The sequence below is a fragment of the Choristoneura fumiferana genome, chromosome 3 (genome assembly GCF_025370935.1).
Source record: "Choristoneura fumiferana chromosome 3, NRCan_CFum_1, whole genome shotgun sequence".
Lineage (NCBI taxonomy): Eukaryota > Metazoa > Arthropoda > Insecta > Lepidoptera > Tortricidae > Choristoneura > Choristoneura fumiferana.
This window is the reverse complement of record NC_133474.1, coordinates 18,795,962-18,823,551: the sequence shown is the minus strand read 5'-3', so window position 1 is coordinate 18,823,551 and position 27,590 is coordinate 18,795,962. Positions and strand designations below refer to the sequence as shown.

General features: G+C 36.8%; 1 protein-coding gene across 12 annotated transcripts in view; it reads left to right on the top strand.

Annotated features, from left to right (window-relative positions):
- LOC141426873 (dual specificity calcium/calmodulin-dependent 3',5'-cyclic nucleotide phosphodiesterase 1A-like) overlaps positions 1–27,590 on the top strand; it is a 348,580-nt gene that overhangs the window by 286,741 nt on the left and 34,249 nt on the right. For 10 of the 12 annotated variants that reach the window (XM_074086111.1, XM_074086109.1, XM_074086104.1 and 7 more), the window contains exons 3-5: positions 4,911–4,997; positions 10,651–10,807; positions 20,750–20,863. In XM_074086111.1, the coding sequence (XP_073942212.1) occupies positions 4,911–4,997; positions 10,651–10,807; positions 20,750–20,863 (358 nt within the window). The remainder of the gene's footprint in view (positions 1–4,910; positions 4,998–10,650; positions 10,808–20,749; positions 20,864–27,590) is intronic. The other 2 variants (XM_074086107.1, XM_074086110.1) reach the window with 1 other exon arrangement.

Below are 27,590 nucleotides of genomic sequence, written 5' to 3'. Positions count from 1 at the left end.
ATATTAATTATTGAAGAAATGCTAACTTACCTTGCAAAAACTTTTTAGAAGAAAACACTTTATTCAAGTACTACAGCCATTGATCTACCTAATAAACCCAAGTGAAACCTGCAATAACATTCAGATCAACACATAAAAAAATGAACCTAAAACCAAATAAAAGGAAGCAAATCTTTTATGTGGACGATTGTCTTTGTAAATATATTTCTGCGTTGCGACACACTCGAAAATTTCTCTGAGGTAAAATAAAATGATGTAGCAACATCAATTCAATATGAAATATTGTTTTCTCGACCCGGATCGAAAAATGCTTCGGATCAATCGAACAACGTCGCCAGGAAGCAATTTGTTCCGGGAAAGTCCAGCGATTCAATAAAATTGGGTTTCTATACGGTCATGTAACGAATGTGTCGTCAAAATAGTAAACGGACTATCACGCTATTTAGTAATATTACGTCGGACGTACAATCACGAACTGAAGTGTCAAGTACTCGTAAATAGCGTGATAAGTCCGTATGGATGACTATGGTCAAAAATTTGTCGAGTAAACACTACATTTTGTGTGACGTGTACCCATAGAAATAAATTTGTGTAAAGCCTAGGAAATAACACGAAACGGAACCGTTTCATCTGGTTATTTCAGTTTGGCAATATATTTGACGCTGTCTCTATGGGTTATGTCTGTCTGTAACCATCAGGTGAATAACTTGCGATTTTGCATGGAAATGGTGTGTTGCATCAAAAAAAATTACCAATGAAGACCAAATGAAAAATATTATTAATTTCATCCGTGTCTATTGTAAATAAATAAGTTGTCAAAAAATATTTTTCAATGCAAGCTTTATTTGCTGACCGTAATGTTTATTTTCATACAACTTATGTTTGTGTACCAAATTTCAAGTCGATCCGACCACTAGGAGTAAGTCAAATGAACTTGCATGATTGGACCCAAAACAGGGCAAGTTAAATATAATCTAACCAACTCCCAAAAGTTGAAAACCTCTGATATTGTCATTTCAAAATTTAATATCTCAAAAACAGCTGAACCTTAATGAAACATAGTTAAGAACCATCGCAAGGAAACTCATATCGAAATCGGTCAATTTGTTCGAGAGCTACTATGTCACAGACAGAAAGACAAACAAGAATTGGCGTTAAACTTGTAAATTGTTCATAATTTTTTTTAAGGGGCTACCGAGGTTTTCATCGATTATTGACAAGTTTTGAATCGTATCTCCTACTTTTGCACTACAGATAGAATTATAAGTCAAACGGCTATCGGTTTTCCAATCTTTTATCTCCATTTTTGTCTACCGGATTTGGAAAAAAAATAATACTTCATTTTGTATGATTTTTTTAAACATTGTCTGAAAAAAAAACACTTATTTCGTATCTCTATTGACGTGAAAGATCTAACATATACGAAATCTACATATTTGGTTTCGTCTTTGACGTCTCTAAAAACTGGTCGAGGGTTTTCATTTGAAACTAATTAACACAAATGTTATGGCCAGAAAACCAGTTTTTTGACGACCGGATGGCTAAGTGGTTAGAGAACCTGACTACGAAGCTTGAGGTCCTGGGTTCGAATCCCGGCCGGGGCAGATATTTGTGTGAATAACACGAATGTTTGCTCTCGGGTTTTGGATGTTTAATATGTATTTAATGTACTACGTATTTATCTATATAAGTATGTTTATCCGTTGCCTAGTATCCATGGTACAAGCTTTGCTTAGTTTGGGACTAGGTCAATTGGTGTCAAGTGTCCCATGATACTTATGATATTTTTACAAGGGGTATTACCGTTGCATTGAATATTTACCAAATTTGTGATTGATAGCATGTTTGTTATTTGGAAAGTTATTTAACAAGTTCGTGGAATTTGTGTTTTCGTATTTGATGTTGCTGGTTTCTATGCTATTTTAATGTTTGTATAACTAGATAGTATATCAACCTTAATCACAATTCAGTGCAATCCATACTAATATTAGAAATGCGAAAGTGTGTGTTGTATGTTTGTCCGTCTTTTACGTCGAAACGGAGCGACGGATTGACGTGATGTTCGGCATAGAGATAGTTATGGGCTAGAGAATGACATAGGCTACTTTTTATTCCTTGACTGTCCTTTTTGTTGACTGTACTTGCATTGCCACCCAAACTACATTTGCATACCAAATTTCAAGTCGATGCCATTAACCGTTGAAGAGTTCTTCGAAGAGTTACCAGATTATTGTATTATCACGCAATTTACATAAATATACCAAATTTCAAGTTAATCCAACCACTGGAAGTTGGTCGAATTTTACTTGCAAAATTTGATTACAGACAGGCAGACAACGGGACAGGTGAAACTAAATAAAAGCTTGTAAATATTTTTTTCATTTTTCGTTTTACCAATACTTTGACACAAAATTTTAAAATATTCTTATTCCCCTTTCGGTTGTCGTCTCACGCATTTCAAGTATGCCTGCATTGAATTGACTGAGTTTTGCGATTTTCCAACGTCTGAGATTCTAGAGGTCGGAGTTTCCAGCTCACTTTGCAAATATGAACTTTCAAAGGTCCCTTTTGAGTTTGTATTTAGCAGGGGTACGTAGAAGTTGTGAAAGTTTGACGCTTTTTATTTGTATTGAAGGCAAGTAAGAAATCTGTTCAAAAAATACACCTCTTGTGTAAAAAAAAATATTACTGTAGAAAATTGGCTCCAATTATTATTAATGGTAATAATTAGAGAATTTACCCTGAAAACGGGTAAAATTGTTTTTGTGAGTGGTACGAGTAAGAAATCTAATATCATTTCTGGACACAGTGGATACTATTGTGTATACCTTTATGGTTAAGAATTCAGATGGGATAACTACACTATACACACACACACACACACACACTACACTAGTTCCTTGATTATTTAGTAAGTAATTACGCGTGGGAACTATGGCCCAAGCCCTCTTGTTCTGAGAGGAGGCCTGTGCCCAGCAGTGGGACGTATATAGGCTGGATGATGAATTATCCTTTATACTTGTATTATTTATGTATTGTATGTATTTATGTATTTTATTTTATATTTAGTAATAAATATATTAATGTTTTATATATGTGTTATATATTTATTGTATATAGTTAGGTATTTGAGGTTTATATATGCATTTATATTCATTCAAATGTTTTGCTCTATTTGTCGATCCTTGTTTTCTGATTGCTCCTCTACCACTCAAAGGTTGACTGGCAGAGATCCCTGCAGGGATAAGTCCGCCTTTGTACTTAACACAACTTTTATTTATGTAACCTTTTTGTTTTTAACTTTTATTTATGTAACAAACAAACAAACTACTTTTAAATATTTTATTGGAATTTATTAACATACATATAAGTGTATCAGACATAAAATAAATATTGTATATGTAACTAAATTCTCGTATACATCAAAAAATCTAAAAAACATTAACAACATAAAATACAACGGTACAACTTGTAGATCTTCAAAAACTGAGCCTATTCATTGCTCAAAGGGCCGGCAACGCATCCATAACTCTTACGTTATGGATATCCATGGGCGGCAGTGATTCCGTTCCATCAGGTGACGTGCCTGCTCGTTTGCCCCTATCGTATAAAAGAAGATAAGAAAGTAAATAAGTAAATAATAAATCGTAAAACTAAAGCTTCAACGATCTCTAAAGGTGATTTAACACCGGCGAGGCGAGACGAGAATTGAAATTTGTATGGCGGCGCGGCCATACAAATTTCAATTCTCGTCTCGCCTCGTCTCGTCTCGCCTCGCCGGTGGAAATCACCATTAGACTATCAACCCTTTTCACTTTTAGAACTGGCTTCACTTTGAATGTAAAAATCCAATAAATCATAAAACTAACCATTCCAATTTAAATCTTCACACACTGTTGGTAGTTTGATATAAAAATAAGTTTCAGTTCGACTTAACGCTTTTTACTTTGACACTTGTTCATTTCAAAGTTGGAGCGGTCCCTCGGGCCGCGGGCTACACGATCCAATGGAGTAAGTCACAAGCTCTCAAACTTCTAGTCCCAATGCCACTTACCCCTTCTTTCTAAGCAGATTACATTTTTTCTTTTATTAGTTTTGTTATTTCTTTTGCTGTCTTATTCAGTCTCTGACTTTGGTTCTACGCTCATTCAGGTATCAGTTCAGAACATCATTCTGGTTATCTATCATTCACATCGGATTAACGCTATTATAGATGTTTTCGCGAAGTAGCAAGGTGTATTGCTTTAAGTTCGTTGTTATGAACCTCCATACAGTATTTTCTGATACTTTAAATTATATTTACTTGAATAAACCTGGCTGCGTACGCTTTAATATATCCTCGGCGTTATTTGAGAAGCCGTGGTTACAACTTAGCAAAGCTTACAACTTTCGAACTACAGCTACTGGCAAATCAACAGGATTCAACGTATCGACTAAGTTTCGTAATTAGAAGCAAGATTCAAGTCTTACACTACACATGTTATTATCCGTTGAAGAATTCCATGGTCCCGGAAATTTCTTCTAAATATGTAATGTTTAACCAAATTTCCAGTATCCTAAACAGGTTTAGAGTTCGATTTCTTAGGGGAGCTTTGTTTAATTGTTTGACTAACAGACTGAATTAATTAATTAAATAGACCAATGGATAATTGAAAAAAAAAATACATATACTCCTAGCTCTAGTACTCTGACAAATTGTAAACTATATGTAGTTTAAATTAAAAAAATATACAAAAAGAGAATTTCATTGAAGAACGCGTGAGTTCGACTCGCACTTGACCCATTTTTATTTATTTCAAACAATTGCAAAATTATTAGCACTTCTCCTGATCTAGAACCAAAGCCCTTCACTTCCAAAGCGTCACAGGACTATGACTCTTATTTTAATTTCCTTATGGTTGGTGTTGCAGTGGCGAGTCCGCCGGGCGGCGCGGGCGCACCGCGCGAGGAGGCGCCGCGCCCCCCGCCGCCCCCCGCACCCCGCAACGGCACTCCTAGTAAGCACGGTTTTATAGGACAAGGTGGCTATCATGATTTTAAATCAGTTTATAAAAGACGCCAACTTGTGTGGCTAAAATCGTATTCAATGGCACCACAAAACCCAAAAACTTTAAAGCCTTTTGGACTTGAGACTTTTATGGTCGCTTATACGGTCTGACAAATTCTAAAAGTTTCCTTTATAATGTAAAAGGATTAAGATATACGATATTTCCCGTCACAGATAATTTCAAGGGGCAAATCCGCGATTGTAAGCCAGTGTATCCATAATTAACAAATGGAACAAACACAAAATACCAATCAATTTAAAACTAGCCCAAAAATAACCTAACGTCATATACAATTCGCTTAAGTCTTGTCCCTGCGGAAAGTGCCCATAAGGCTGACAGCATTTCCACGCTGAAGTGTACGAGTGAGTAGGTATTAATTACATACATCAGATTACTCACGTTATAATTTATCGGAGAACCAGATATTTTCGAATCTATCCGAGGTTCTTTATCATGGAGTGCGTCGCGGGCTAACGCGGCAGTATTAATTATATCAGTCTCAAGATTCTATTTATTCGTGAGTAAATACAATTTTGCCCTAAGCTTCTAAGAAAATTAATATAATGAGTCCCAATCCAACCCAGCTAACAATTCTCGGAGCTACAATTTCCAAGCCGCGGCTTAACATATTTCTATGTAAATAGGAAATTCAATCTTGATAGCCACCTTCGAATTCGTGCACGAATGATAATCGGCGCATTCCCCTCCATGCACAATTGCAGCAACCATCGGGCACGAAACTCGTTTTAGTGGACACAATTCCTTTTTTATATACCTCACTGTATAGTTTTTGTTTTTGTATTGATTTTGATGGGATATTATATTTTATACTCGTATTTTGGAGTTCACCCCCACGAAATTGTTCAAATTAATTAAGATGCGTTTCCATAAAAGCGTCGCGTAAACTTCACTGTATGTTTCCGCTCCACTACATAAGTACACTTGCGAACATTTGCGAAAGTTTTGTGTTAATAATTTTATTGTATTAGATGGTCTTAAAACCTGACTTGTACTACAAAAGTTACAAGTGCTACAATTACACGAAAAAGTTAAGAATTATGTCGATTTGTAGCAATAGTAATCTTATGTAACGCACTCATACACGTAGATAGGTCGTACGTTACAAGTACTCTGTCGCGTGGTTTTCGATTTCAATTAAATATTCGTTCAAATCGGTTTAAGTTTGTTAGATGCATATATTTTGAGCCTACTAGACTCAACTTTTAAAAAGAAATATGCAGCTTTAGTAGTCATTAGTGGTTTTACAATTTATCTTACTCATACATTTTGAAAGTTGTTACCGTTACTCCTCAATTTAGATTTTACTTTCAAAATAGCAAGATTTTTGTTCTAGGGTTCCAGAAAGCACATTAACGGCAATCCCATCAAAGTCTACAGTTCAATATTTGATCCTACTATGTTCAAGCACAAGCATGGCCATTTTTCTAAATATAGATGTTGTTCATTTATTTCAGCCATTTTCCTTTGCATTTTGTCATATTTTTTTAGCATGTCGTTTCGTTCACCCGTAAGGATTGTAGCGAACATAAAGATGGTTGTTTTCCTACATTTGTGAATAATAAACACTATTATAGCATTTTCAAAACAGAATAGAAAATGACTTAGGCTAAAACATTGTTGGTCATGAATTGTTTTGGCTACAAACTTTCACACAGTGCACAGTGTGCAGTGCGGATAAATACCATCTTGGTTTCTTCAAGGCTAGAGTGAATAGGCTTGAGATACACTTGGCCTCATCTGCACTAGGGGTCAATTACGGTCAGTTTTACGTAAAAAAAGTGCATATAAGTTCGACAATTTGTCACGACTAAACATCCACGTAAAAAAAAACACTTCACTTTTTCTATGCAAGTCTTCTAACTGCATATCAGTAACCCTTGCACCCCCAACATTACGCTGCAGTTCTGTTGTCAATTTAGGGTTAGCGGTTAAAATTAAAGAATACCTAGATAGGATAGAAGGGGTTTTATTTATGGAATTTGTATGTATGTATGTAACTATTTATTGTATAAAAGAAAAGAAACAAAACACAATTGACAAACTTTGAGATATTTATGCTTATAGGCGGACTTATCCCTTTAAGGGATCTCTACCAGTCAACCTTTGAGTAGATGATGGAATATATATTATTGAAGACAATTACACAAGTGAACAGAACAATGATATGCACGTATAAGCTGCCTGTGCATTATAAATCCCATCCCTTCCCAGCCTATATACGTCCCACTGCTGGACTCATAACAAGAGGGCTTGGGCCATAGTTCCCACGCGGGCCCAGTGCAGATTGGGAACTTCACACGCACCATTGAATTGCTTCGCTGGTTTGTGTAGGTTTCCTCACGATGTTTTCCTTCACCGCAAAGCTCGTGGTAAATTTTAAATGAAGTAAGCATTATAAATAATAATAATAATAATATATTTATTCTACAACTCTTGCTACATTTACTTGGTGGATAACCCGTAAATGTAGTTAATACCAGCCTAGAGCTGAGAAAAACCAATCCTTCGAAAATAATAATAATATCCCAGATAGTGTATCAACCATTATTAGACTATTTTTAACACAATAATGTATACCTTACGAGTTACGAGTCCAACCGTCATTTGCACCGTGTACAGTCAACGTCATAAATAAGTGATCACTTTTGTACCTTGTCGCTTTCAGTCGTTACACAATTTCGTATGGCTTTTCATACATGACGTTAAAGTGACAAGGTAAAACGTGATCACTTATTTATGACGTTGACTGTACAATACAGGGCTAAAATTTTGAACGAGATACAAAATTAGTAGGTAATATAAAGCTCAGCACGTTTTGTATCACGTTTAATATTTCACCCTGTATTATCATCACTACTTTCAAATTTGAAATTCTTGAAACAATGTTCATAAAGTTCATAAAGAAAAATTATCGATTTTGACGTACCTACGAGCTATTTAAAAAGTAATGACGATATACTGTTTCGTGAATTTGGGACACATTGTGTGTCGAGACTTGGTGCACGTTGAATTTAATTCTCATATTCTCACAAGGTTCCATAGTGGCGCTGAAATCAAACACGGTTCACTGTACATTGCCTTCGATGAACGTTCACTTGTACTTGTACATAGCCGCGCAGTCCCGCAATATAACGAAACTCGCTTGATATTCACCCTCGTTGCGCGAGTCCGTTTTGCTCTTGGCCGGTTTTTTAATGTGTTACACGGATTAAGTAGAAATTAGTTTTTCGTTAAGAATTTCATTTTTAATACAAGTTTATGGCGACTGTACTTTTTGTTAACTGTACTTGCATCGTCATCCAAACTACATTTCCGTAACAAATTTCAAGTTCCGTCCTGCAGATATCCGGCTGGATCACCAGGATAGCACAAAAAGATTATAGTGTTGTGCAGATTTACATAAGTAGGTATGCCTAATTTCAGGTCAATACGACCACTAAAAGTGGTTCAAATTCAAATTGCAAGATTTGACCGCACTTATATACTACATACGTATATGTAAATTGGAAATTATAAAAGCTTGTACATAAATCCTCTTTTACACCATTTTTGAAATCCCAGTATATCTTTATGTATTTACCAGAGTACTGTCATTGACAACGTAATCCGATCTTGAAAATTACCAACCCGTATTCTCCTGCCTAGAGGACAAAGGCAAGTTTTAGCGCGGGATGTTCTAAAAGCCTTTGACTGGATGATTATAATTCTGGAGCCTTGGAGAGGAGTGCCTTATAGCTTTCAGGACTGTAGCAATTAGGGTTAATATTGAGTACCAGGATTAGGGTTATTTTACCTTAAGATTGTTATATGGTTACGTATTACTTTGAATATACATCAGAATTGAAAACTGAGATAGAAAAGAAAACAAGAATCAAAAATAAATATGACTAAGAAAATAACATAGCACAGTACAACAGTAAAAACCAAAGCTTTCTGAAACTCAGAAACAATTTTAATTCTGTACAAAAAATAGAATAAACAAAAGAAATAATACAATTTAAATAAGATTAAAAAAATTATAATTAATTATTTAGGAGAGCCGTGGTGGCCGAGTGGTTTGACCTATGGCCTCTCAAGCAGAGGATCGTGGGTTCAAACCCGGCTCGCACCTCTGAGTTTTTCGAAATTCATGTGCGGAATTACATTTGAAATTTACCACGAGCTTTACGGTGAAGGAAAACATCGTGAGGAAACCTGCACACAAACCTGCGAAGCAATTCAACGGTGTGTGTGAAGTTCCCAATCCGCATTGGCCTGCGTGGGAACTACTGCCCAGGCCCTCTCATTACGAGAGGAGGCCTGTGCCCTGCAGTGGGACGTATATAGGCTGGGATGATGATTGAATTATTTAGGACTTCTTCTATCCTTGCTTCCCTATAGTGAGGAAAAATAACAACTAACGAATAAATAGTACAAGCAAGGTACATAATAAGAAAATAAAAGTCGTGACAAAATTAGTAAGTGTGCAGTGTAATTACGTGGCACAAACCAAATATCACGTAATTTTCCAGGAAATAATTGGCCCATATTAAAACTTGTGCACTTTTTGTATTGTGTGCTTAAAATTACTAGGTTTAAGACCGTCGTCACGAGGTTTCAAGATTTTTTTTGGTCCCATTGTAGGAATTAGTTAAACGTCGTGGTAGACCACTTAACATATGACCTCTCGAGGAGAAATAATAAGTATAAACTGTATTGAATATCTATCCTATTAAAATGAACAGAATGCATGGCTACTGTTATAATGCACAATTATACTGCAAAAGCGAAGAGAATGAAGCAATCTGCTTCGGCAGCAAACGGCAAGCTAGGCTCTCATAGCTTGGGTAGCATAGATAGTCTACTGATGTAGCTACATAGCCTTTTGAGCCCATTTCAATAGGAATCGAAGTAGTAACTAATCAGAACATAATGTCGCTGCAGAGATTGAACTGCATAATGAAGTATTGGTGAAAGGGAATATAATTATTTGCATAATATGAATAATAAAGTTTAAAGTCAGTTTAGATGCATAATAACAGACTCTTTTCGGTTCAACCAGTCTAGTGTACGAGTACATTTGCCTACTGAGCGTGGTTTAATTTTGAGACGAAGGAATGGCACAGAGTTCTTTTATAAAAAAAAAAAAAAAACATTTTTTTATTTCGCATGACTTCTACTGTAAATTTGGTCCGTGTTTTATTGCTAGTATTTTAAAACAAACGACTTCGTATAAATAAACTAGCGTTTCTACTAATATTTCCACTGGTAACAAAAACTGTTCCGAGACTTCTGAATTCCCCTTTGAAACTTTAACAATCGCGTGCGACATGAATTGTTCCGTAGTAAAAACAACTCTCTTTGAATTTTTAGCGCAACGAGAAACAAAATTATCTTTGCTGAAGTATTTTCTTATTTTTTTGCAAATGCAACTTTCTTTGGAATGTGTTTTGAAAATTTCATAATTTACCTGGACGTGTATTATTTTGTCTGTGTTCTTTGGATTCCGATATACTCTTCATTTTTGTCCTTATGTTTTTCTAATTCAGTTGTGCAGCTACCAGGGTTGCAGGAGTTTTAAAGAGTCATTCATTGTCAACAGAGCAAGGCGGGCTCACAATAGTCCGGCGCTCCTCGAGCCGGCATAAGAGCGAAAGCTGCCCCACCCCCACTGACGAGCAACTAGACCAGATCAGTCTAGACACTGAACACTTGCCCGCCGTCGACACGCCTGACGCATGCGACAAGGCCGCACTTAGGTGAGTTGCTAATACTACAAGTTATTACCACTTATTACACAGTTCTTGCTACGTACACCGGAACTGTGCCCTACTATTTAATTCTCAACCCACCTCAAAACGTTCTTACAGTAAATTTTATAATTTTTAGTACCTAAGCAAGGTGCCTCGCACGAAGATCCAAGAGTTCAATGAATGGCTTGCTAGACTCGGGTCGAACACAGACCTATGGCCGTATTGTCTATAGGCCGGGCGCTCGCGATCGCACTTCACTATCTTTTTCTACTAGTGGTGAAATTTAGTACTAGACTAGACAATAAGGCACCTGAGGCCTAACTCACTCGGAATCTCAGTTGTTTACACCACTTCTTTCTGTCACGCGGTTTAGGACGAGGTTAAAAAGAGACGGTGCGAATGGCTCTGCATCTCATTCACAGGCTCTCGGAAAGTGTCTCTCTCGAAATAGTAAGGGGATTAGATATTAAACTGTTAAACGTAATACGGGATATCCAGGATATCTTAAAATAAAATAAAAAATAAAAAAATGACTAATTCAGATCACAAAAATGCATATTTTTTGCTGTAGCAGGTGGTCGGGTTAATTTGACTGAATACTCCTGTAAAAAAGTTTCATCGGCAAACTGTAGGAGGGCGAATATTCAGCGTTTTTGCAGCGTTTTTTTCTTGTCATTAGTGTCTTCGCAGGTGTTATTAAAAGAGGTAATGCCCAGGGTAGTTTTTTATGAAAATATCAGACAATACCGATGCTAAATTTAGCGTGTTTCATGTTCTTGTGACTAGTCTTTCCGTTGTGCTATAATAAACGTGCAACGTTAATGACGTTTGACCGCGCGGTCAAAACGCTCGAATATTCGCCCACGGACACCTTTGACCCAGTACACTTCGAAAGTAGATTAATGTCTGCAAACATAAAAATTGTCGTAAGAATACCACAAATAGGACTTTTCGCGTTAAACACACAGACGCTATGGGTGAAAATTACGAAAGTTTAAAACGTTTTATAAAAGTTATCAACTAAAATTAAAAAAAAAACTTTGCTGTTAGGTGTTCGTCAAATATGCCTAATAAGAAGTCATTGAGACACTATTACAAGGGTTCCGCTGTGTTTTCGTGCGTCTATTTCAGGGCTGTACATTTTAAGTTTTTGAAACTTAAAATTAATTTAATATGATGTAGATGAGAGATTTAAGGCAACACACACAAAGAGCGGGCGCGGTCGTGCGCGGCCCGCGACGGGCGTATTTGCATGGCGGTATATGGACGCCTTCACACAGAACGCGGGCGCGGGCGCGGGTCGTGCGCGGCCCCGCGCCCGTCGCCCGTCGTCACAAACAGCGCGCGGGCCAAGCGCAGAGTTACCAACTCTCAAACATATTTATCCCTAATGCTTAAGTTAAAAAACCCTAAAACTCGATTTTAATGAAATTTGTACTTTAAGTTGAATATTTCGCAAAACAAATCACCACACCGAAAAATCGTCTTAGTAACCCCCTAATGGTTTAATTTAAACGACCCACACTATAGGGTTGGATGAGAAAAAAAACCCGTACTTTACGTCTATGGGACCAAAAAAAATTATATTTTAATTTTTCATTTTACAATTGTCGGGATAGTTTTCATTTATATCGTGCAAAATTAGAGCTTTCTAGCATTGATAGTCCCTGAGCAAAGCCGCGGACGGACAGACAGATAGACAGACATGGCGTAACTATAAGGGTTCCGTTTTTGCCATTTTGGCTACGGAACCCTAAAGTCGTATTCATGCGCAGTAACTAGTTCATTTTGGCGAGAATAAAATTTTAGTATTTTATTTTTTTATTAATTGGTACTACAGAAAATCTGATATTTTTTCCATTGGCTAGTATAAGCTTATTCCTGTCGATAAAAAAAAATCAGCCACTTTTAAAATTTCATCCATCGCCATTATTACATAAATTGATTTAATTAAGTAAGCAAATAAAGTTTGACCTTGGTGCGCAAGCGCGTTTGTCGTTTTCCACATATATCTCGCGGCACTGTATAATTCTGTGTCGAGTTGTCAAAAATTCGTATCTATTATTGGTTCTAGAACTGTTTTAATGTGTATCGACGTCTGTGGTCTATGGATGGTTGAGTGGTGTGTCGTCTCTTTCTTTTACTGTGATGTTTATAATTTATTCTTGTGCACGTGTCTTTTGTCTGGTTTGCGTTCTGTTTGTTTCATTATTGTATTATTTTTATTAAATTATTTACTTCTATTTGTTTCTTTTTAGATTTACTTTTGAATTTATGTCGCCTTCCGTGAAGATCGCAAGCGGTCTCAGCGGAAGACCAGCGTTGGCCTCTACGGCAACACTATGCTGAGCTGAGACCGTTCGCGATTTCGCAAAACTGTCGTTAATATTTATTTTATGGTTGTTTTATTTTGTGTACTTACTTATAATATGTATTTTCGAATTAGCGAATAAACGTTTCTATTCTATTTATTCTATTTTACTCCAAGTCGCCATTTTATTCGTCAAAACTTTTTGCGGTCGCTAAGATTAAGCAAAAGTCGTCACTTCTAGGGACTAAGTCACTAAACTGGCAACATTGATAGCCGCTGCGGGCCCGTCGCGGGTCCGACCCGCTCTCTGTGTGAATACAACGAACCGCGCGGCTCACGCGGCGGACACGACACGACCCGCGCACGCTTTCTGTGTGTGTTGCCCTTTAGTGAGCTCCAGATATTTCGACTTAATTACATGCATCACGGATACACTAAAGAATTTGCAATTGTTATTGTTGTTAAGACCCCTGCTTGATTTACCCTCATTAATCGTTGCGTGTTGTACGAGTAGTTGAGAATTAAAGGTCTCCAAAAATAAAATTACTTATACTTAATAATTTTATTATTGAACTAGCTTTTGCCCGCGGCTCCGCCCGCGTGGTATTCGGTTATCGCGCGCTGTTCCCTCGGGAACTGTGCATTTTTCCGGGAAAAAAGTAGCCTATGTCAGTCTCGGACCCATAAACTATCTCTATGCCAAAAATCTCGTCGACCCGTCGCTCCGTTACGGCGTGAAAGACTGACAAACACAAAAACATGGGTACAAACACACTTTCGCATTTATAATATTAGTAAGTATAGTAAGTATGGATGGATGGATATAACTCAACTCAATATTATGCAAATTCAAGGTCAAAATGGCGTGAAGCATCTTATTTCGCGGAAATATTACAAATCCAAAGCGAACAAGAATTTAATATACTTAGACACGATAACAACAATGCTACACCTGAATACGCGCAGCCAAGGATGTCGCGAACCATAGGTATGTACATCAGTACATTGTAATAAAAAAATCCTTCAGTTTCGGTATACGTTTGTGCGGGGGCTAGGTGCCGGATATTTTCATTCCATTTTTATCGCCAAATGAATTATTCTGGTTGATTTGAACAGAATAAAGGCGGGTTCCGGACGAACAGACGCACCGTAAATGAACAGTGATAACTTAACGGGTGTCGGACTCGAATGACCATTTTGGAGAATTTCATTCTCACTTCCATCTATCTATATAAATAAAAATGAATCGTAAAATGTTTTGCTAAGCGCAAAACTCGGGAACGGCTGGACTAATTTCGCTAATTATTTTTTTGTTGTGTTCGTTATTGTCAGAAGGTTTTTATGGAAACCTGCACAAACCAGCGAAGCAATTCAATGGTGCGTGTGAAGTTCCCAATCTGCACTGGGCCCGCGTGGGAACTACGGCCCAAGCCCTCTTGTTCTGAGAGGAGGCCTGTGCCCAGCAGTGGGACGTATAAAGGCTGGGATGATGATGATGATGATGATCCATTTTGGTGTTTTGTTAATTACTGTTGTATTTAGATTAAGATTTCCTGTACAAACTTTTTTAACACCAAATAAATAAATTTTCTATTCTATTCTATTCTAAAACATAATAAAATGTGATTATTAGGGTCGTCACTAACTGCCCTTAAAGTTTCAGGTAGTATCAAAAATACACGCTGTGTATTAAATACATGTGATTAATACAATATCGACATCTTTTTTATCGATATCAAATCCCTAGAACGTGCCCCGAGTTAGCACAAGTGTGCTTATTACAGTCACTGTATCCTTGATTGGCTTTTTTTCCTTTCGACTGGGGCAAGAGAACTAGTCCATGCATACATAGTATAAATTTTGGTCTCCACAGAAAACCAACGTTGCTGCACATAACGTATAGTAACACATGCTGCGTGGAGACCCTTTTTGGTGTCCTTTCGTTTCACCACTTAATTTAGTTTTACTGCTATTTTTTAGTTGTATTATTGTTAAGCCGAGTTTAGACTTGCAAGAAAAATCGTGCAACTTGCATTACATCGCGGCGCTCGATTGACCAATACCAACTCGTTGGCTTTACGGCCTTGCAGTGTAATGCAACTTGCACGATTTTTCTTGCAAGTCTAAACTCGGCTTAAGGGATATTGATAGAACCGAAATTAATCTTTCTTTTTTCTTTCTTTCTATAACTACTTACCTACCTACACGTGACCACTATTTTTGCGTGATCATAATGCATGCAACTGCGCCGAAATATCAGGAGATCTTTAATCTTCAAATATATCTAGGGACACTAGAGTTCGAAGACATAAGTAGGGTAGACTAAAAAATAGTAAGTGAAAACGGTAGGATAATCGACATCAATTAATCTAGTTCCAAACAAAGCAAAACTACTATAAGGTACTTATCTACTAAGACCTAATGGATAAACATACCTAAATTGATAAATACACCCTTAAATATATATTGAACAAGAACTGCACAAAGCTACTATGATTTTCCGTTACAATCATCATTACTCAATACTCAATATTTATTGCACATAATGGTTTTACAGGTGGTGTGACTTAAACTAGGAGATCGCCTGTTGGGCGCAGCAATTAAGATTACAATTACAACATTACAAAAAATGTATGGGACACTCGCAAAGTATTCGCTTAAATCAATCAATAATTTTAACATGGTGCCCAGGCCGGCGATCATGCCCGAAACACCAAGATTCGTAGTCAAGTTCTGTAACAAGTAGGCTATTTGGTCGTCATCTTCGGTTGACGGTTATGAATTTTGGAAGGCAATTTCCGCAATTGTTTATACTCGTAGCACGATTAAATATTTTTTGACAAATATTTTCAGGCTTCAGAAATTTTGTTTTCATATCTTTTCGCTTTTGTCAAAGTAAGCGAATGGAATCTCAGATGAAACAATGACACACTGGAAACAACGAGCGTTCTTACTTCTAATTTTGCAAATGTTTTGTTAAACTGAAGGTCTGTTTTCTACTACACCATTATCACATTTACACAAAGAACGCGTTCGTTGTAATGAAAAATTAAAAATGCCTACGGCTGATTGCTCCATTTTGTTAAACATCATTGTCTAGGCGGTTGTTGTTGCAAATGTAAACCTATCTATAACTAAGTATAATACGTGTCCAGAGGCACGTCAGATGATTTGTTAGCATAGGGCAGTCGCAAATTAAACTCGATCGAACTACACGTATTTCTTTTAATAATCCAACAAATTCAAGCCATTCAAATCTCAACCTTATCACCAAAACAGCGGTGATCGGCTGTCTATACGGTGATCTATGATTAAAATCATGCAAATGCCCGTTTAATACACATAAAATAAATTAATTACTTAAAAAGGATTAATATATTCCCAGGAACTCAATAACGGCAGGTACAGACCGGTTTTTCAATTATATTAAGTAAGTGCCTTTCTGTGTATAGCTCAGTAAAAAATTACCAACGATTCACAAATTTTCTACAGTAATATTCTGTTATCACCGACCCGCCTGACAAGCTCGATGATTATGTCAATTCCCTCTCTCCTCCCCGTGAATTATAATCGGGGTTTCTCTGCGAGATTGAATCAGGAATAAGGGCATTCGCAGAAAAGCTAATATAAGCCCGAAGAGCTGCCAAATTGATGTTGAAGTGGGCTGGCATGGCACATTGCTCGAAGAGCTGATGGCTATTGGGGCCAATATATCGTTGAACGGCGACCATGTAGATGCAGGTGGCCCTCCCGAAGATGGACTGATGATCTAGTGAGGGTCGGAAGAGTCCGGTGCGAAGGACCTATAATTGTGAACAATGATAAGGGAAAGCCTATGTCCAGCAGTGGACGTCTTTCGGCTAACGACTATTATAATGATGAAGTAGAACTTTTTTTTTATTATTAGACTGGATGGCAAACGAGCAAATGGGTCTCCTGATAGTAAGAGATCACCACCGCCCATAAACATCTGCAACATCAGGGGTATTGCAGATGCGTTGCCAACATAGAGGCCTAAGATGGGATACCTCAAGTGCCAATAATTTCACCGACTGTCTTACTCTCCATGCCGAAACACAACAGTGCAAGCACTGCTGCTTCAGGATTAGCGAGCAAGATGGTGGTAGCAATCCGGGCGGACCTTGCTCATCCAAGTCTACTACTGCCGGATCTGGTTAGGTTAGTCCCTTCAATAAAACGTAATAGGGCATTTTTATCGTGAAACTGTCTTACCAATCATTTCTTCGGAAATAAAAGATTAAAATTTTCCGGTAGCACGGCCACTCGTGCCGTTTTGTTTAATGATTTACCTTCGGTAATCACTTTAGGTACTTACGTAATTTGCTGATTGTGGTTTTCGTTGAAGATAATTTTTCCGTTGCAAGAATAAGTTTTAGGCCATTATTATTTTTATGATTGAGTTTCCGGTACGGAAATCGTAACTAAAGGACATTGAATTTAGTGGCAATGGGCAACATCGCTCGAAGAACAGATGTGTCCTCGAGTGAAGCGTTGGCACACCAGGTGGACTAGTTAGCGGGAAACCGGTGGATGCAAGTGGCAAGTTGTCGTTCATTGTGGCGTTCTATCCAGCAGTGGATGATGATGATTATTTTACGAAAATAAATATGCACAGCCAATGTTTAGAAAACAAAAAAAAAATTGAAACTCGTGAGATTTTAATAATGCTTTTGTAAACAGCGTGAATGCTATGTTAAATTGAATATCAATCACTAATCAGTAATATTCTAAAATAATTTAGGTCACTCGTCCTAGTATACTTTGCTTAGTTTCTTGTGTTTGTTTTCTTTGAGAACATAATTTAAATACTTATTTGAATTTAGTTTTTAAGCTTCACGTTTGTTTTGCATGCGGTGTTTACCTATAAGTGATTGTGACACTCAGTTCAACATGTTCATGCGTGCAGCAATTTTTTGATGTATCTTGTGTTAACAATTGTTGGTGAACCTTAAATAACTAAATAAATAAATAAATATCAAAATAGACCTACACGTGCCAGAAGATTTATGATAAAAATTATCAGCCATGCGAAGACTGTCCATTAATGATTGATGAAGACTACGCACCTACTATATTAGTAACACATACGTTAGAACATAACATGTCATCCAGTCGAATAAAAATAATAATAAATAGTGCTTTTACAATAAACACAGAAATATAGGGGATAACATAATGAAGAGCCTCAATTGTGGTATATCTAAGATAATGTGTTATGTCCACGATTAATCCACACAGAAATAGATAAAAGTATATCTCTATTTCGTATATTTAATATTTCATCCCAAATTTTACCACTTAATGGGTCCAAAAAACGATGAATATCATAAACTAGTACTTGCATGGCGAAATTTTAAAGTTTGAAACCTATAGCTTCATCATCATCATCATCATCATGTCAGCCGAAAGACGTCCACTGCTGGACAAGGGCTCCCCAAGGCTCTCCACTCAGACCGGTCTTGTGCTTTCCGCATCTAACGCGATCCCGCGATCTAAACCAGGTCGTCGCTCCATCTTGTTAGAGGCCTACCGCAGAGAAACCCCGTGGTGGTGCTTATGGAACCAAAATTAATATTTCTTTCTTTCCAATCTCAATACTCTTAAATACAACAGTAATACTCGTAACAAATTAAAATGGATTATCCCATTAACTATTGTAGCATAATTTGCAGAGCTAAAGCCACTAAGCAAGCCATGCGACTAGCACCGTTTCATGAACCGCGGATTACTCTGGTAATTGGATGGCCAACTAATTGCACCTAATGCATAATGTCGAGTTGATCGGGATAAATTAATCTGTTTCTAATAATCAAGGTGCTTGAATGATTATAATTATTGGTTAATCGGGTCATCATTGCCACAAATAAGGTCACCTACTTGCTTGCTCCTTTGGCTCTAAGTTCGTGGAAAAACAGGAACACTAGCAATACGAAATATAAATGTATAAATGGAGACTTTTAACATGATTTTTTATCGGTTCTCTCATTTTTAACCACAAATATTTTTGCCAAATGATTCAGTCCTCAAATTTTTCGTATGGACGCACGAATTTTTTAAACTTTAAGTACTTTAGGATTGACATAAAACTAACCTAACTTAATCTGTAGGCACAATACAAGTAATAGGCAGTAATTTGACTTCATACTAGCGCCCGAATTGACGCACGCACACAGCCAAGCGTCATTTACACGGCCGCTAACCAATCTTCGCAAGACAAAACTACGCAGTGCCACGCCGCGCGCCGCGCAGTCCGGTCGCTGGTCGAGTGCTGTGCCGCGCCGCCCGCTCTATTCGCCCCCGTTTCGATTCCGTAACGTGGCTATAGCGCTCAATAATAACTCTTCATAAGAATGAAAAAAAATGTATGTGCTAAAATTCAACAACAAGTCGTTTCGATCTTGCCGCAATCGACGCAATTCTTTTTCTATTACCATATGTTAATAATTAACATATGTTTTATCCCTACCCCAAAAACTACACACATACAATAAAAATCTACACACGTCTGTTTTAATTTTTGTAGACGCCAACCCTAGCGCTCCGCCCAGCTGTAGAGGTATAAATTTCAAGAATACGGCTGTGTTAAACTTTTGCTTGTATTGTACTGTAGGGATCTACAGGATTGTCGTAAATTATACCAAAATCCAGGATCCCAGGAAAAGCCAGGATGCCGATTTTTTCGGTATAATCAATAATTTAACTATACTGATAAATTTATCCGTTATTTTCGAAGTTGAATCAGATTGAAAACATGATCAGGCTGCAAAAATACAATTATTTGCAGGTACTGTCATAATCCGATTTAACTTCAATAAAAACGTCGTAAGTGTCTTTAAACTTAGCAGGGCTTATAGTCAAAATACCACGCACAGGGCTTATCAATAATAGTAATATTTACCTGCTGCTAGGCAGAATTGACACCCCACACTTTAGCCTACTCGTGACCACGGCCACTGTAATGTTGCCGAAACGTCGAGGTAAATGCGAAAATCACGAAAGTTTAAGACAGCACGGCCAAAATACAAAAAAAGTACACAACGCCCGATTAATCTATCCGTTACGTTTTATATTTCTTCATGCATGAACACAGTGGATCTTCACAACGGTTCGGAGCGATGTATTGCGATTTTTTAGAGATATGCTATCGTGAATTTCTCGATTTTAGAGAGAACTCTGTGTTGATGCAAATCGGGCAGGGGTCTTTCAACCCCTTTCTTTGTACCTCTTTCCAACAAACTCGCTTTATTTTGTATGTGGTAAGCGGCCACTAACGAACAGAGTAGTTTTTCACGGCCAACGCTTAGAATATTAATCTAAATTAACTTCCCACTATATCCTCAGAACAATAGGCTCCGTGAAAGCGGCCCTTTGCGGGCATTCCACTGAATCGATTGAGTCTCGCAAATGAAAACGAATAGTCCGGATTGTTTTTTTTTTCTCAGTTTTATTGCTTCCCGCTTTTTATTGGACTATTCGAGTTTATTATCATTGCGGTCTATTCGAGATGGGGTTTCGTGTCGATTGAGTTCGGGAGTGTTTACCATGCTGTTGTAGGTACTTATTGCTTTTTAACGGTTTCATTGTTTTGTTTAAAATATTTGTATCTTTGTTCACAGATTACGCTATCTCCTTAGACAATTAAACAGAGGCGAAATATCAGCAGAAACACTACAGAAAAACCTACAATACGCTGCTAAAGTACTAGAAGCGGTCTACATAGATGAAACCAAGTACGTATAATATCGCTTTTTAACCTAACATAGGCACATTTGCAAAAATTCTGCCTTGCAAAGAAAAAGAAAAATATATACAACGTTTACTCGCATTCAGAAATTACCTATAGCTTCTAAATAATAGAACAATTTATTTATTTTCTACTAAGATACTATATAAGTGAAAGTCTTATAAGATTCTCAATTCTTTGCACGGCATAAGTTGGTCTTTTAAAGACGAAAAATCAATTGAGAAGCCCTCTCATAATCTTTATGTTTCAGATGTGTAGCCGTCTACATATTTAACATCGATATTCCATTTAAATAACATGTTTATATATTACTATCAATCATTTATTCACTGTCACGTCACGTCATACATTCTGTGAAAAATCCACGTACAAAATATCCAAGCATTTCTATTTTTATGACGTCTGCTTGATTCGAGGCCTTTATCAAAGAGGTGACCTTTGCCGATCGGGCGCCCGTTATCTACATTTTTATACAAAAGTGGCTCCCTTTGGTGTCAGGGGGTTTCAGAGATGAACGTAATTGGGGGTCGATTTCAGACGCGTATGACGCTCGGTGTGTTGGTACTACCCGTGGGAGGTGCTGTGTGGAATTTTGCTCGATGAATATTTATATTAGTCATAAATACAAAGTTTCAATTATGGCACTGTGGTGACCAAGGTGCGGACATATTCCAAATGTGGTAAAGCAATTCGGAATAGTACCTAGCTGCGTTTTGTAAGCTATTTCACTGGACTTCGTCACTACTGTGAAAAAATATCTTAAATCAAATGAATACGTTTCAACAAAATTGACTTTTGAAATAATAATCATAAAGTTCACTCAGAAAAGTTATTGATTTTGAGTAACGACCTTTTTAAAAGATGTATTGATTTGATAAAATACATTTAAATAATGTGTAAACACAAACCATACCTCACTTCAAAATGTACAAAATGTTATGTTATGGTAATTAAATTGTACTGAAATAGAATTGCATTTGAAGTTTCCAGGTAAATTCAAAAAACAATAATTGGATTTGAACGACCCATTTTGATACAATGATGATTATACATACAAATATAATTTCAAGAATTTCCTATTCCTACCAACATTAAATTTCACCTGTGTTTTGAAAGGACCGAATAACATTTGCAGAACGCAAAGCCCGTATAAACTATATTTAAATATATTATAGGAGGGTAGTCCACTTTCTGTATATTAGGATAAAAATCGGGATTACCTTATTATAAACTAAACGATACTGAAAATGTATTTTCGTATGCCCGGACTATCCCTCAAACTCCCCTCAAACTAAAGACGATACGACTTCGTATCGCGAAAATTTACAAAGGCTTGCACCGTGATTTCTCACGACACGACGTTGCATCGTGAAACAATACCATGTCGTAGCAGGACACTATATCGTATCATGTTTCTATACGAGTAGAATCCTTAAGTTATCAAAGAAAATTGTCGCCTCTCGTTGCGCTTTTCCCTTAGTTTTTTCTAGACAAGCTTTTAAAGTATAAATAGTAATATGGTGTTCTAAAAATGGAAATACATCAGCCGAGGCGCTGCCGGCAGCCTGTTTCCTGTATCCGTTGGGATGTGCTGCCTCGTGAGGTACAATTGAGATGTAGTTTTACTTAAACATAATGTCGGACGCTGGTGGTTAAATATTAAGCGTTTTTGTGGCTTTTCTTTGTCATTACATTTTCGCAAGTAATATTATGTCTAGTTAGATCATGAATTAAACATACGTAGGTTTAGGCTAAGTTAATTTTGCATCGGCCCGAAGAGCCGAAACCACACAAAAGTAGGAGCTCCGCGTTAGCTCCGTCGACACTGTTTTTGTGTCGGTAAAAATAGGGGAAAAACGCGAATGTGAAAATAAGCATCAGTAATAAACCACAGTGGGACAAAAAACATGTGGGAAAAAAGCGAATGAAAATTTTTCGAGGTTTACCTATATCTTACGTCAAACGTTGGTATGGCAAGTGAAATTAACTATAAATAATTAATAATAAGCTTTGTTATGCATTATATTAGAATGAGTAGGTATTAGGCTAAGCTCATCGTTATATATCCTTTTTAGGTTACATATTTGAATATCGAAAATTAAAATATCGATTGTATCACAATATCGAAAGTTGTTATACCTATTGTCAAAATTTCTAAGATTGAAATGTCGATTGATTAAAATATCGAATGAGTAAAAATATCGATAGCCAATATATGTATATATCTAAGTTGATAATGTCAACATATCTGAATGTCGAAAATTAAAATATCGTACATACAAATCTGCTTTATTTATTGCTACTTTCTCTTAATAGCATTTATTTTACATAATCTACTCATTTTCGGCTCGTGCGTTGTTGTGGTCACAGTTCTAACCTAACCGAACTAAATATTTTTGGTAATTCAGGTTCAATAGGTTAGGTTGGGTCAGTATTGCGTCAAGGCGCGAAGCGCCTCAACTGAGCGGAATAGGAGCTCCGCGAAGTGGAGCTCCGTCGACCCTGTCACGTGATAGTTCATACATAGAATATTCGATACTCTGTACTTCGATACTTTGTACTTCGATATTTAAATCTTTCGACGTCACTTTTTTAGATAAATATATTTTCGATGTATTGGACGTAGGTTATCTAACCATTCGACGATATAAACCTTTCGTTATTTTAATTTTCGAAATTTTGAACATCGACATTTTGCTCGTAGGTATTTTAACTTTCGATGTTCAAATATAACCCCTTTTTATGATGCTTACAGTACACTAGAAAATCATTTCATCACGAATGTCAATACCATTATACGCGCGATATCCTTTCAGAGCTAAGACAAGATCTAAATTTAGATCCCTCTCGAGACAGCTGGCTAGCAAGATGTGCGAGTATTTCAATAATGTCCTATTATTCAAAGGCTTTTTGTTTGCAGTCTTGCCTAAAAATAAAGGTCTTAGGATTCCGGACCTCAGTAGGTAAAAACCGTTATAACACCGGCCAAGAGCGTGTCGGACACGTTTTTTGATATTTAATGATAAAAGAGCGAGCACTTGTGATTGTAACCAACTAATTCCGAGAAAAAGTGAGTGCCCATTAGAAACTAATTTCCAATTCTGTGCAAAATCGCTGCCATTTTTAAAAAGAAAAAGGTCCATAAAGATGGTTCTGGAAAGAATAAACAAAAGATCCGCAGGCGGTCCTAAAAGGAAGTGAATTAGAGTGGGGATGCTAATCAATGATACCAAGACGTTAATTAATGAATACTGCTATACCTGATTACTTTTTCCTTTGAGGAGTTTTTTTTTTATTCGCCTGTAAGGCAAACGAGAAAGTGGGTCTCCTGATGGTAAGAGATCACCGTATGGTATGCAGATGCGTTTCCAACTTAGAGGCCTAAGATGGGATACCTCAAGTGCCAGTAATATCACCGGCTGTCTTACTCTCCACGCCGAAACACATCAGTGCAAGCACTGCTGCTTCACGGCAGGATTAGCGAGCAAGATAGTGGTGGCAGTCCGGGCAGACCTTGCACAAGGTCCTACCACCTGCAAGTTTGAAGGTCGACGGAAGTTAGACTAAAAATACGAGCTTGCTTTCGATGTTAGTACTTTAGTTTTTGATTTTCACTGTATAAATGTCGATGGAAATTTCTGAACACTGAAAATACTATCCTAATAATATTATAAACACAAAAGTTTGTGAGGATGCGTGGATGGATGTGTGAATGGATAGATGTTTGTTGGACGAATTTGGATGAAATATGGTATCTACTCGTAGATAAACGTCTACAAAGCCTCTGCAGTGTAGTGCAGTGGGACGTATATTGTAGTCCCAGATGATGATGATTATGATGATTATTATCTTTACTTGTAACTAACAATGTAAACAAAAAACAACCAATCTTGCAAGTCAACTTTTACCCACTTCCCATTTCCGTTGTTTTAAAGTTTAATTTTCGAGCTTCCGCGACAAAGCAATAATCGAAAACTTTCAACAAGAAAGAATGTTATAAAAATGAACTTTTAGGTTAAATTTGGTTATTTTCAAATAGTTCTTGCTACAATTTTTGTTTCCTCTTTAAATCAGACTTTAAAGAACGTTGAACGATAACCTACCATAGGCATTCATGTTTGACTTCCCTCGCGACCGTTACGTCTCTACGTAATTGCCTAGCAACCAGCTTAATAGCAAAATGTTTGTAAATTTAACTCACTGATGCTTAATAAAGGCCTTACTTGCCTAATGCATATATATTAGCCTCTCTCTGTCATAAATCACAAGCGAGAGTGAGAAATCAAAATTAGAATTTACATTCATGTATGTGCGATTCGGTTTAATTTTGTACTTAAGGTGCTAGGGTACCCCACATGCTCAATAAGTACAAAAACTAATTTTGTTTCGCACAAATGCTACATACTAAAATTATTTTCATGTTTCCGTTCCTTAAACTCAATAAACAAGGAATCTATTATAAAAGCTAAAAATGATTCAGTTGAGTGTACTTACATTGTCGTCCAAACTACATAATGTATCGAAAATAAAAACTGACACAAAAAAACCAGAAAAAGAGACCAGCACTGGGAATCGAACCCAGGTCCTCAGCAATCCGTGCTACGTGCTATAACCCCTACACCACTGCTGGACAGGAATCTAGACACGATTTTTTCCTATGCATACATATCTCAGGTTGCTTATTTCTACTATGCTACTTCAGCATACTATGCCACTTATGCTGCTTAAGTAGCATAGTAGAAATAAGTTGTAAAAAGTTTGTATTTTCAATATGGTTTCACGGGATACCCGTAAAAGTAACAAATTTGGAGTTGAAATAAAAAATACAAAAAGACTCCAAAAAACCAATCATAATTACATAATGTATAACATATTCCAAGTCAATTCGATCACTCGAAGTGTGTCATTTGACGTGCAAGATTTGAAAATTTACAGCCTACGAGTACATACGAAATTTATTGTGATCTTGACAGTAACTCTCTCAGTCTCAAATTATTTACTTAATTTATACTAAAACTTGATACCAAACCGCAGTTTGAACGGAGTATGTTGGCGATTACGTTTTTTTTTTGAACTAACATGAAAGCTTTCAAAATTTTATCCCGATATCGTGATAATACAGGGATAAAAAATAGCCTTTGTGTTATTCCAGATGTCTGCTACATACATTTAAAAATTCATTAAAATTTGTCTTGCTGTTTCAGCGTGAAAGAGAAACAAACATACACACATACTCACAAACTTTAGCAATTTATAATATTTGTAGGATTACTAGGATTTCATCAACCTCTCCTAAGCCAAGTATCTAGACCTGCGAAAATTAAATTTGATATTACAATGGAATCCAAATTAAGTTTGGATGTTTCAAATTCATATTCTGACACTTAACTGTTAAATATTTACTAGAAAACGGAACAATGGAACGAAATGGCAATGGCATTCACAAAATAACAACAGAATAACAATTTGAAGATAAAATAATACTAGAAATGAATTACCTACCTTTTACACAATACGAATGAACAGTTAGTACATTTTCACTTGTTTCATATACAAGTAACATGTCATTCAGCTGAAATAATTAAAATGTTGGAAAGGAAGACAGAACCGCAATACCTAACCGATGTTTTTATTGATACGACTTATATTACGGCTTTAGAATTATTCATGTGTTTCCGAAAATGTGAATTCGAGTTGTATATTCTACATGTATACGTTCAGGAGTATTAATTAGCATTTGAAATACCAATGAAGAGACCTTTACCCACCAATGTAGGCATTGGAGAATTTGAATTAAGTTAGGTTATTTTTTCAGTTTCATACAGTTGTCACTTTCAATCATAAAATAAGTATAGTTACGGTTTAAGTAGGGTACCTGCGTCACGGCCATGAACGCGATGAATGCGCTTCGTCTATGTTAAGTTTTTTTGAGTGATAAGAGAAAAGTGTCCAATACATATTTTCTGATGATTGATACTATAACTAACGGACTCAATTGAATATTATATTTCATCATCATCATCATCATCAGCCGGAAGACGTCCACTGATGGACAAAGGCCTCCCCCTTAGAACGCCACAATGAACGACAACTCGCCACTTGCATCCACCGGTTTCCCGCTACCCTCACGATGTCGTCAGTCCACCTGGTGGGAGGCCTGCCAACGCTTCGTCTTCCGGTTCGTGGTCGCCACTCGAGGACTTTTCTCCCCCAACGGTATATTATTACGGAATATTATATTTATTACCCAGGAATCTGCCGTATTAATTGATATAATTGCTGATTCTTATTACCAACTATCTAAAAGGCTTAGGTAACGGCAAACAAAGAAAAAAAAAACTGAAAAAAATTAGGCAAATGTACCGTTTCTACCAATGGTTCTGTGTCCATCGGCGGAAGTGAGCTTTTTTGAGAGCTTACCCGCTCGCAAAAAAAGTAAAAAAATATGCCGAGAACCTGGGTTCGATTCCCAGCGCTGGTCTTATTTTTCTGGTTTTCTATGCATCTATATTTCAGTTTGTATTTTCGGTAAAAAAAATCATTTAAAAAACTTGATCTCCGATATTTTTAAATATATTTAAAAAAAATTTGATTCGCCTTGACTTCTAAGAAAAACTCTCTCTTTCTTGGAATTTGTCATCAACAAAATTTTAAAAACCGCACCGATTATTATATATTTTTTCTACTTTGTGGTTACGCGTGTTTTCACAAAG